Source organism: Anas acuta, chromosome Z (assembly GCF_963932015.1).
Source record: "Anas acuta chromosome Z, bAnaAcu1.1, whole genome shotgun sequence".
Classification (NCBI taxonomy): Eukaryota; Metazoa; Chordata; class Aves; order Anseriformes; family Anatidae; genus Anas; species Anas acuta.
In genome coordinates this window covers 70,938,707-70,951,406 of record NC_089017.1, presented here as the reverse complement: position 1 = coordinate 70,951,406, position 12,700 = coordinate 70,938,707, and the positions used below count along the sequence as shown (strand labels likewise).

Below are 12,700 nucleotides of genomic sequence, written 5' to 3'. Positions count from 1 at the left end.
AAAGTTTGACTTTCCAGCATAGTGTATGCATGGTTACAAGACACCTGGGGGTATCCTAGAATGATGACCAGGAGAGGATGTCTAGAGGCTGGAGTGTGACTGCCAGGACACTGACAGAGCAGTATCCCGCTGTGTGCAGCCATCCATTAGCAAGTGCCTAGGGTTGTCCCTGACAGGGGAAATCTCAGGTCTATAAAAACATGCAATGCCCTGCCCAAATAATCCTCTATTTTGTTTACAAATGAAAAATTAACATAGAAAGCAAAGCGTGCTGAGAATTCCTTCATGTCAAATAAGTGTTTATTTATTTCTTATCTACATACACATCCATTTTTATTGCAATCACTGAATAAAAGAAGATTAGGGTGCAATGTAAGGCTGATGGGGTGGAAAAGGGGTTTATTCTCCCAGACATTTCATGTTTCTGTTTGTCTGCAATTACAATCTGTTTAGGTACCAAGTCCAGTGCACGGTATCACGCAGATGGGAGAGATGCTGATGTTCTGAGCAGAGGACCGATACTTAACAGACTTGCAATAAGCAGTCTTGCTGACGACAGTGAAGAAACCTGACTCGTCAAAGCCTGTTTCAAACAGTAGCATTGCACCACAGTTTCTGCTTTGGAGGCAGAAACAGCAAGAGCTGGTCTCTACAAAATGTCTGTGAAACTATGCTTGTAAACTGCACAGCGGCATCTCGGCAGCTGATGTGTCTCACTGCCTCACAACGACTACTGGAAATGATACTCAAGGATGTTCAAGGCTCTTTCCATTTCTTTTATCAAGGAAAGGTTCTTGTCTAGAGTATGAAAACATTAAAACTAGCATCCGTAGGTTGTTCCAAAACCACTCGGTGTCCAGGATTGCATTCTGGTTTTCATGCTATTCAGCAGTGGAATTTCTTCTGTATATCTGACCTTCAGTGCAGTACCAGGTAACATCTGTGATGCTGCGGGAAAATGAGCATTAAGCGATCCTCAGATACGCTGATGCAGCATTCAGTGCTGATGGTTTGCATGAAACGTTCCATCAATTCTTTCCAGTTCCCTGATCCTAAGGACAGCAGGAGCTAATTCAGACCCTGGCTGAAATAATGCTGCCTGGGGCTGGTTCTGAGTTATACCAAGAACAAAGGTCTGAAGGATTAGCCAGGGAAGGCTGAGTTTGTCACTGTGGTGGGCAGAGGCAGCAGAAGCTAGCACAGAGCTGGCCAGCAATGCTGGGCAGGTGAGAAAAAGCTGATTGTTTTCACCCCTGTTCCACTGCATCGCAAATAACAATGCAGAGCAGGATGAGCATTTAATGGCTCTCACAACTGCTCCTATCTGCTTCTTGTTTTCCCTCCTGGGCAAATCTTCCTTAAGTTTGAAAATGGGCCGTGGATGGAGTTATCAAGCATATGTTGCCAAAAGTGTGAAGCAAGGCAATGTAGATGCTGTCAAAGTACAGGAATGGAAGTCCAGATTTTACAGATCTTTCATGGGAAAACCGGCTTTCAGATTGTTAGGATCCAGAATGGGATAAACGATGTGCTTTCATTACTAATTCCAAATTATTGGCAAAACAATTGTGCACTAGTGGAATTGCAAAAGGTGTACTATATTTCAATCCACCAATAACATGTGATGCAAGTTAAAAATATGCAACCAATCAAAATATCTGAAAACCTAGAATTTGAAATCCGATGCAGCTTACATCTACAGCTCTGATGTGGCATACGTTGGGCTCTCTATGTAAGTGACATATTGCTGAACACATACAGTAAAATCCGTAATTCCATCTCAACTGCTTAGGACTTGTGGTCTGTTTTATACCACACATAAAATGTGATTGGGAAGGAGTCCAAGATGGCTTGTATGGAAGTTACATCTAATCTGTTTCTCGCTGATTGCACTTCTATGCGATTCCTCCTTGCTCAAACTTCAACAGCTGTCAGGGGAGGCTTGCACAAAGGCTGCAGGATAGGGACTAAACGTGTAAACGATGACTAGTACAATCAGAAATACTAATTGACTACAACAGTTGCTCCCTCAGGGTATGGCAAAGCTTCCTTCGGAGGCAGTGAAGCAGGGACAGGCCAGATGTTCTCATATGATAGCATTAGGCACCTTGAACTCTAGAACCACACCTGCTTAGTCAGATGTAGGCTGTAAGTACCCTGTTCGTAGACTCCTGATCCTGTTTGCTCCCTGAAGCATGACATACACATTTTCTCAGTGTTACTCAGCCGTAGGATTGAGATATGCTATGTGTGTGGTGTGGAATATGAGGAGGGTCCATGTGTTAGGCTGTGATGGAGAAGGTGATCCCAAGGCAAAGTAGGCTCAGCCCATATACCGATTGCTGGAAGTACATCCACAAACCACATCCTTCAAGTACTTTGCTGTACATATCCTCACACACGGTGTGGATTTTCTAGAGATGTGACTGTCAGTAGGTAAGTTTAGAAGATCCAAATGCAGTATTTCAACTCTGTAATAGTTTCTGCATTTGTGTGCAGTTCTATTAAGGCCACAGTCTCAGTAAAACAGAGAAAGGAAGTGAGTGAATTCAAAGGGTCAGTGCTATCATGGGTCTTGGTGGTGCTTGTGAGTTGTCACAACTGCATCCAGCTCCTAGGTCTTCAGCTGTAACCAGACATGCTCTTGACAAAGAAAGAGCCATGAACAGTTGTTTTTCCACGCTGTATTGCTTACCAAGCAGGTAGGATTCCTCTCGTCTGTGTTTGGTTTCTTCTGTAGGGAAGTCTACAGTAGCAGACTTCCTACACTACTACAGTAGTTTACTACTGCTAATCATCAGCTGTCCTTCAATTCGTGGGTCTGAAGAGGAGATATCAAACAGGAAAAAAAAAAAAAAAGAGAAGGGATGAAACTGAAAGTTACTGCAGCAGTTTTTCTAGATCACACCATCAACCACGTGCTGGAGGGACCACCACAAAATGCTCTTACACACCTGAGAGAGACCTCCCTACCAGGGACCTTCTGACAGTCAGGAAGGCTGTCAGCAATGTGCCAAACACACCTCCCTCTGCGTACATTTTCACTGCGAAGCAGGAAAGGCAGTAAGGCAGCCATGTAAGCAAAATATCTGAAGGTGAGTCCCAAATGAATTTGAAGAGCTCCAAAGGCAAAGATAATGTTTTGACAATTCTGATCTCTTAAAATTTTGTGGGAGGACAGGAGAGAAAAATGGTGATGTAATTTTATCTTACCTTTCCTTTAAATCAGCACTTACATTCTGCTCCGGTCCTAGTTTTGCATAACTCAAAGGTAGATTTAGACCCACAACTGGGCCTACAGTACTCAGCCACAATATAATGTAATTTGTGTGTCTAGAAAAGGACAGAAAAATACATAAACATCTTACCCAACTTTTCTGCATTGCAGATAGAGTTGACAGTCACAGAAATAAAAATAAAATAAAATAAAAACAACTTCAAGTGGGGCCACTCCTTTACTTTATCTACATCAAGCGTACTTCAGCCTTCAGCGCTTAAGCGACAGTACAGAATCCCTTTCTATTTGGATAAAGGAAGTTGTTTTGATGATGTTCACTTCCTAGCTGACTTACTTTGCCTGCACCACAGCAAGCCTTGCAAAGCACAGTAGTGTTTCTTACCTGTTCTGTTTCCGTGAGCTGGCCAGTACAGAGGACATGAATTCATTAGTCCGGCAGGGGTGTAGAACAAAAAATGGTTGCCCAAGTAACGGGTGCTCCTAAGAGGGAAAATCAGTTGTTTTACTATGCAGGAAGAAAACAGAAAATATATTGTTTACACTTGAAACAGACAAAGCAGTGTCCACTTAATGCTTGATGCAATTTTTCTCAATTCACGTTGGTTTTCTACAAGCAGTCGCTGACATATCAATACTTGACAGCATATTTTCTTATCTAAAAAGAGAAATAAAAGCACCAAGCAGGCAATGCCACAGTTTAGTTCAAATGTAAAAGTTTTCAAAAGCAGCTGGAATTACAGTCTTGTCAAACAGGTGCTGAGAAATAAATGGAGTTTAATGCGGAGCTTGCGAGAGGAAGCAGGAATGGAGGAAGAGCCCTCAGGGTGGCTTTAACTTCCACTAGATGGCATATCCTCACATTAGGCTATTCTATGGGGAAAAAAAAAAAAAAAAAAGTATCCTGAAACACAGTTGTTTGCTAAGAGCCCAATCAAAACTGTCCTGCAGGAAAAAAAAAAGCCATATAGTGACAATTAAGTTTGCAGCCATACACACTCCCTACAAGGCTTTGCTAAGGCTTTGTGTGTTCCTTTCCACCCTCACACCGCACGGGGTGCTGTTGAAAACTCAATCTGATGCCGCACAACGCTTTCACTTTCTTCTCCAACAGGCACTGAAACTAAGTACGTGCTCTGACTGAATCAAACCTGCACTCCATGCACAGCCCTAACAGTGATCTCATCTGCTCTTGCATCAGTGATACCAAGAGATCAGCACATCTGCCTCACGCACTGTGCCCCGGGGAACTGATTTTCCTTTAATGCTGCTGAGGTCACTGCTGCTGCTTCTGCACCAAAATCAACAAATCCTACCTCATCCCCACACTCAGGAAGGGCAAAAGCACTTAGTGCAGCACAGCAGGGAACAGCTAGAGAGTGGTTCCAGGCGAGAAAGATGCCCGACGTGGAAGGCTAGCACAGCCTGCGTGCAGCCAAGCCCAGACTGCCAGAGCCAGAGCCTTGGCAGAGACTTACCGTGAGGACTGGGTGTTTTATTCTGGGTAAAGGCCCTTTTCCTTAGCTGCACTTCTTGTGGTGGCTCTACTACGGTTGGCCAAGAAGAAACTATACTAATCTTAGTCTCCGAGACATAATCCCTTTGTCCAGGCTGATATAACTGCAGCCAGAGCCCCCTGGTTCTGTGGCTGCATTTTGTCTTAGGATTTAGCAAATTGCCTGCACTGAAGAGAGGAGGACTGCTAAATCTTCTTACAATACAGTAAAAACTCCTTTCCCAACCCCCTGCTAACAAATGAAGACAAATCCTGGCCTGTCACCTTCAGCAAAGAGGACATATCCTGTATCAATCACAGTGTCTCTTGCAGTTAAGGGACAATTGGTTCTCATGCTAAAAACACACTCATTAGGATCAATCCTTTTGTGTCTAGGAGAACTTTTTAAAACTTCCAGATGCTTCACAACATACAGAAATAATGTTCAGAAAGCTGTGTTTTTACATCACAGTGCAAACAGATAACTTACCCATGAATGCTACCATCTGCTGTTGGTAACAGTGAACTGATGCTGTTTGCCACTGAGAAAAGCTAACAGTTTGAATAAAAGATCCATTCAAATTATCTGCTAGCTTAAATCATCTCAGATCTCTAAGCAATTCTACAAAATACATAGGTTGTGCCAATGGTATTCCTCAAAGACAGTAAAAACAGATAGTTAACAGTATTTACAAAACTATTAAGCCAAACCAAACAAAACAAAGTACATCAAGCAGCAAGCTGAGCAATTCCCCTACGTGAAGGAAAAGTCTAAAGAGATAATACACAGCCCCAAAGAGAACACAGAAGATCCGCTGGGCTTTGAATGTCTTAGCACTGCAAGAAAAGAACAAGGATGATTTCCAAAGATGAATGTTCAGCCCAAAGTCAATCCCAACCATCCCGTGACCTGGTATTTCATCCTATCCTGCAGTTCTTGCTATAGCAAACCTCCGATGAATGACAGCCAACGGCAGCCAGAGACGATTTTTTAAATAGCTTATTCATCTTTCTTCTTTTAGTTCTTCCTCTCCTTACAACACAACGGAGTGAGACTGAAAAAAATCCCAAACACTAACAATTACATGTCTGTATGAAAAAGCAAAGTGTATTGCTCCCCAATTTTTCAGAAGTGTAATACCCTTGATCCCATCTTTAGTGCCAACTTAAGACTCCTGAGCACGTGACAGTGGTGAAATCCACTCAACTTCAAACTCTCTGCAGCATCTCTTCCACTCTTCTTGAACAGTGGAAAGGCGCTTTATTCCCCTCCTGATCCAGCAGATGTAAAGGGAGAGGTTTCTGCGACAGGACCCAGCCACCGGCTTCAGAGTTGATAGAAATACTCTGAGGACACTTGGTTTGGGTTACTCAAACCCTCCTTCTTGCTCTTCTGAAGCAACACCAGTGCCAGAGCAGTGCAGATTTCAGTGTGATCCACCTAATTTTGAATGGCAGCAATGAAGTGACCCAGGGGTTCATTGAAACTTGTGCTGCTCCTTGGTGAGGCTGCGGGCATGGCACGTGCACAACAGATGCACATTCACAGAGAGCTGCTTTGGCTTTCACTTAGGCAAGCTGAGGACTGTCACTTACTTGTTTACCTCTAATCCATGAAATTTAGGTATTACACAGATCCTTAGCAAATATGGTGTCAAGAAAATTGTTGTGTATAAAATGGGAATTTTTCAATAAGCTGATTGAATCCACTTGTCTTTTTCACCTCAAATGAAAGGAATGGAACTGCAAGAATGCTACACTTTTCAGAAACATTCAAAACCCAAAAGATGGGAATATGTCATGCTCTGTACGTCTGACAGTAAGCACACAGAAGCAGGAGAGATTGAAAGATTTCCTGAGCCAAGCAGGAGTTTCTAAGGAGGGAATTGGCTGAGGCACGGGGGGAGAGCTGTTGGAAGTACCGGACAGCTGCCAAAAAAAAAAAAAAAAAAGAGTTATCAAAGCTCTGAATGACTTCAGAATTGATACTGGGCTATAGAGAATTTTTATTGCCAGGTCACCAGTTCATATTTCAGACCGGGCTTGCAGTAGCTAGAACTCACTATTGTAGTACAGCTTACATGCAATTGTCAGTCAAACCAGCATTAATTAGTGTCCTTGTTGGTCATCACTGCAGATGAGTCCAGAACTGAAGGCAGTGGCTTATCTTGCCACCCCAGGGGTCTGTGCTGAGGTGCTCCATCAGGAGAAGCAAGAAAGGTGCACTTCTGTCACTCATGGTATGTCCTGAGAGAGGGCTGCGAATTTGCAGTGTGATCACTCCCGAGTCCTTCTCAAACACTGTCCAAAGTGAACTTCATGAGAACGAAGGAGCTAGTGCTGCGTCAGCTCCAGGAACCTGTCTAGTACCTGCCACAGTCATCTGTTGGAATAAAGATACTCCACAGGCAGTGAAATGTATCCTGGCAAAATGCTGGGACGACAATACTAGCCTTCAGCTAGGCTCATCTGTGCATCCCTTTTGGGAAAACCATAAAGTCCTATTGAGGTTTCATGAAAAAAAAAAAAAAAAGACCATTTTAGGTAGTAAAAAAGAGTCTCCTCATTCTTAATCGGTCATAGCAATGCCTTTTACAGAGAAACGTGTGTGACTTTCAATTCAATCCTAGCAATTACTCGCTGGCATTGTACAGAAAGAACCCATTTACAGGTTGCTCTCAACTCTTCCGGACAGAAATGCTCGGATAGTTAATTTGAAATCAGCTGCTTTATTTTCTTGTTGCCATCCCCACGCTGGCTCACAGTGCTGATCAGCACCTGACACTGGCGTCCGTCACACACCTGCGTATCTCTTGAGCCTGACCCAACTTTCACTGGAAATCAAGTTTTTACAGGCCGCAACCAGCTCCAGTGAATATGGAAGCTCCATTTCCTTTCTGTAGGAAGACATCTTTTTTAGGTGACATCAAGAACGACTTGAAAGGACGATCTGCACCCGTTTCTGTCCCTGTTGCCTCAACTTCTCTCACAAAACCACGTAAGAGATGTGAAATGTTTCACTGGTAGTTTGATAATGAATTTAGTTCTGTGTAGGGACACTACACATGACTGAGGAGCGTAACAGCTTCTGTATGTAAACCTCTTTCACTGAGGTTTTTGTTAGTGTGCCCGAACCCTCAGCAACAACGACGACCAAAGGAATGCCACAGGCTCCCTGAGGACGAGGAAACATTTCAGTTTGGCAGCAGCTTCTTCTGTGTGGCACAGAGAGGCCTGTTTTCATGAAGCCTGTCAGGTATGCCAGTACTCGACCAACTGTCCTTCACCCGTTCTGCCCCCATTTACTGATGTAACTGGGCTGTCCTCGCAAGGCCGTGAGGTGTAAGGGGTTAAGACGAGCTTCATCTCCGGCCCTGAGCACTGCCTGTAATGCAGTGAAATGTCAGAGATGAGTCTGAATAGTGGCAAAAAAATGGGTGGCTCCGACGTGCACATACAATCAAATACAAAACTTCCATCAGGTTGGGTTATGTCACTTTACCTATCAGTGCGCGTAGGAAATACTACCCAAGTCAGATTTGAATTAAAAATAAACATTACTTCAGGTATCGGGTAATTGCCTGTAGGTAGCTGTGCTGTGCTCCGCTATTCTCTTTGCCAGCCAGCAGGTATTTTGTTGTCAGTACATCTCCTGTAACAGCACCATTTATCTTCTCTGTCATAACTGGAGCTCACCCAGTCGTAATGGCTTCTATTTTCTCCAGTGCTACATTAACCTGCCTTAGATCGTACATCATAACATTTATGGCCTCTCCGTTTACAATAGTGCAAGGGATTTGTACCTAAAACTAACTCTGCCCCGATCCAGTCTGCATGATGTTGTTTTACAAATATCATCACGGAGGGGTGTCAAAACTTTCATGCAGGATACTGCCACCAAACACCACATCCAGCACCTACCATCTCCAGGTATTTTCCCAGCAGTGTTTGCAATCCCAATCATCAGGTCAGAAAAAGAAGGTAGGATTAATAAATCGTGACCTCCATAATCTCTTCCATTCAAGAAAATGGAAACAGTGATGCAATGAATAAGGAAGCTGCAGGCCCTTCCCTTTTCACCAACTTTTAACCCCACTTACTGAAATAAATGCCTACTCTTATTTAAAAATCCTTCACACAGGGTTATGATGCTGCAAGTATTTTATGGCCTTGAATTCACAACCTCCTTTTTCATTCCTTATTTTTTATACACACCAGTAGTAACTTACTTGTCAATAAAATCAAACTCTTCTTATTCAGAAAGACAGCAATATAATTTTTCTCTTCAGATTGACTCTATGTCCCACGACCACAACAATAACTGCACACGTGGAACCCAAAGCACGTTGAACTTGAGGTCAAAGGAAGACTTCATGCTTCGATTACACACACGCTCCAGTTTGGGTGTAAAAAGCAAGTAATGTTTTTATGAATGAGGGCTAGGGGGACATTAAGCCTGAGCAGTGAAGTCAGATGAGCATATGCGTGTTGTGATTACAAGGTCCAGTAATGGTACTTGCAAAGGCAACAGGACAGCAACAGCTGTTACAAGAACCATGTTCCAAACATCTCTCTCTGTTTTCTTCTTCTTACAGATTTTCCCCTAATAATGGAATTACTGCAACAGGAACTCCATTATTATGGCACCGCTGTGTTGCAGAAGCAGCATTAAGGAATTTCAATTACACCAGGAATTTCTATCATCCCGTTGGAAGGCACAGATGATAGTAATAAAGCTGCTAGAATACTAACTGTGTAGTGCTTTTCCTTTCTACTGATGTGGGTCACAACATTTCTACTAGTGCAGCCACTTCATAAAAACAGTGTTTAAGGAATAGGACTGGTATTGGTTACAGAGAAGTGATAATCAAAAAAATCTTCAGATGGGGCAAAATGGCTGGTGAAAGGAATGTGCTTGCTGTAAAAGTTGTCATATCCAAAAAGCATTTTAAAAGCTCCTTCCGTCTTAGTGGGCACAGCATAGTTTATTACCTGGGACAGGTGACATATTACAAACAGAAGTCAAGTCATCCTACTGATGTAACTGAGGAAAGTTCCTACAACTTTGCAGTAAAACACAGAGAAGGACTCCTATCGCTAAGCGTGCTGAGGATCAAACAGCCTACTTCTGTCTGTAGCGGGTGCTGGAGAATGACTCTAAAAGTGCAACTATCTCTGCTCTCCTGCATTTTCTTAAATAATCAAAATAAATCTGCAATGGTACTGAGCTAGGTAAAACCTGAAAGGAGCCTGATGAGACAAAAAAAGTGAAAATCAGACGAAAAAAGCGATTTTCTGTCATTACTGAACCACTTTTTGGAGGAGAAGGCTACAGATGGATTTTAATTCCCGCTCAAGTTCTTTGGAGAGGGACAGTTACAGTTGCCTTTATGATTTAATGTATGTGTTTCCTGTGTATTTCCAAAGACATACTACCTTCAGCAACATGTTTTTATTAATACTTTCACAACTGTGAACCCCACACAGTCAAATAAGCTTTCTTCTTGCATCAAGTATGAAGTCCAAGTCAAAAAACCAATTAATCAAACTGCTGGAGTTTTTCTGAGGAAAATGGAGTTGCTTTGGCAGATTCCGCAACACAAATATACGAGAATACTTAATGCAGCCAGAATTTCTGTAAAATGAACCACATTTAACACTTTGTACCTGCTGTTTCAAATCCATCATGGCCAAGACGGTGGAAATGCTGTTTCTGAAGAAACAAATTCTTCAGAGCACAAACTGCCACTCCTTTTTCCATAAAGGACATCTTAAACCCCTGCTAATGACATGAAAGCTGGCTGATCACAGCCTGAATGCAGCCTTTTGTCTACAGTTTGCAATAAAATTGTTTTTTAATTTGGACAGAGCTCTAACCACCACGTTCCATGCACACATCACCTCTACATTGCTAACTTACTGTGACTTACGTTGACATCTTCAGCTTCTGCTGAATGTGACACCTGAACGTGTCTGTAGTCAAATGTCACAAAAACATCAATCTTGCTCTTCCATTTTTAAAGCTACCAGAAATAGGACGTGCATCCAAAACAGGAATGGTACTTCAATCCAAAATCTTTGAGGCCAACTTTGCTTTTCTTGTATAATGCACAGTGCAGGTTAGAAAGTCATTTAGACAAAGCCATTTACCCAGAAATAAAGTGTTTTCAAGGGCAACAGACAGAAATGTGTTTAATCAGAAGTTTCACTTTCATTTACTTTACATCTTTGGGCCCTTCCTATTTCAGGTTTATTCAGAAGATAAATACATTTTCCATATAGTGGTTTCTGTAACTAAGACAGTGATAACAACAGAAAAGAATGTCTTAAGATCTGACATGCATATGCACTTTTTGTGCAGAGCGTACAATTGTATCACCTTAATACTACAGAATAAAAAATAACTTAAATAACTAGATAACCAAGACCTATTTCATATTTCATCCCTGAAATTGGTTCATCTGCCTTATTCCAGAATATTTACAGTTTTGAGAGGGCGATAATCCTCTTTTGCAATTTACATATATATTTATTTTTTTTAATAATTTAACATCTAACAGAATATCTTTTAAAGGCATACCTAAGTCACGCAGGACAAGCATAACATTAAACAAGAATAGACAACACTGCTGATGCTTATATATAAAACCAGATTTGAATTACTAAATTTAAGAAAAAGTGGAATAAAGCACTAGGTGACGCTCAGACAAAGCTATGTTTTTAAAGCCTAAACTTCCCAAAAGCATGTAAGTTGCATTTAGGATTCTTTAAGAAAATTCTATAGTTAAAAATTGGCAGGTCCATAATTATATTGTCAAGAAATGGCATCTCAGCCATTTTTCCAAGAAAATAAACAGATGATTCCTCTTCCATGCTTGCCAAAATAAGATTAATTCAGTTGTCACCATTTTAGTTATGTAGCTTATAGTCTTAATTAATTACTATTTGAAATCTGTTCTTAAGTTAAGAGATTCATCTAAGGTGCAAAACTGAAAGATCCAACAAGCTGTATAAGTATGGAAAGATTTTGGGACAGATTTCCAACTCTGATTAAAAAATGTTGAGTTCAGAAAAAAAAAAGAAAAAAAAAATCCATAATGGCATTTGATAAATGTGCCCCCGAAGGGTTCACTTTATAATCCCAGGAATTTCTGGACAAGAAGATATTGGGAAGAGAGATTTTCATTGGACTTTTGAGTTTGAAATACTGTAACTAGCAAATGAGATGGCATATATTTCTACCTCCTCTATATAGTTTATCAAGAAGGAAGTATGACTAATAGCTATAATGTTGTCAGAAGACAGACAATTACCACAGGGTAATGAATGGAAAGCAAATTTCTTCTGCAGCAGAGCAGTAGAACACTAATTTGACTATATCAAATATAAGAAGGCAATCAAATGTCCGTAAAAATGTGACTCAGCCCTCATTCTGAGTTCAGGCCAAAGGAAGACTTTCTTTGTTCCTCATCTCTCCTTATAATGCTAGATGACTGTGATCCTCCAGTTAAAGCACCCCATAGTGCATATTACTTGAAATACCATTTGTTGGACCAATACTCTGAATAACTACTGAAACAGCAAATTCTTATTCTTGCACAGACACTTTAAGACCATCAATATTCGTGGTAATTTTCCTGATGATAGACCCAATATAAGGCTACAAGCATAGTGCTGTGTAAAAGCCTGATCTGTCACAAGTTGCCCAAGAATCTCCATACACACTATATGGTAGAGTAAAAAGTTTGAATTGGGATTAGCGAGCACCAAAAAAAGTGAATGCTGGCATAAGAAAGGTGGAGAACAGAAAATGCCAAAAGGAACTGAAACAGTCTGCTACAAGACCTTCCCAGAGCTGCAGCTAAGTGCTTTGGTAACAATGGTATTCAGAGTTCAAAAAAGACTTGGAATACCTCAGTGTCTGTGACAACAAATGAGTGAAACACTGAGCTCTCTTCAGAGAGCCCAAA

General features: G+C 41.4%; 1 protein-coding gene across 2 annotated transcripts in view; it reads right to left on the bottom strand.

The window, feature by feature from the left end:
• Positions 1–282: 282 nt before the first annotated feature.
• The window catches only part of ATG10 (autophagy related 10), an 80,605-nt gene continuing 68,187 nt past the window's right edge, over positions 283–12,700 (bottom strand). For both annotated transcript variants that reach the window (XM_068666767.1, XM_068666766.1), the window contains exons 6-8: positions 3,621–3,718; positions 3,214–3,333; positions 283–2,821 (exon numbers count right to left, since the gene is read on the bottom strand). In XM_068666767.1, coding sequence (XP_068522868.1) covers positions 2,809–2,821; positions 3,214–3,333; positions 3,621–3,718 — 231 coding nt within the window. In that variant the 3' untranslated portion in view covers positions 283–2,808. The remainder of the gene's footprint in view (positions 2,822–3,213; positions 3,334–3,620; positions 3,719–12,700) is intronic.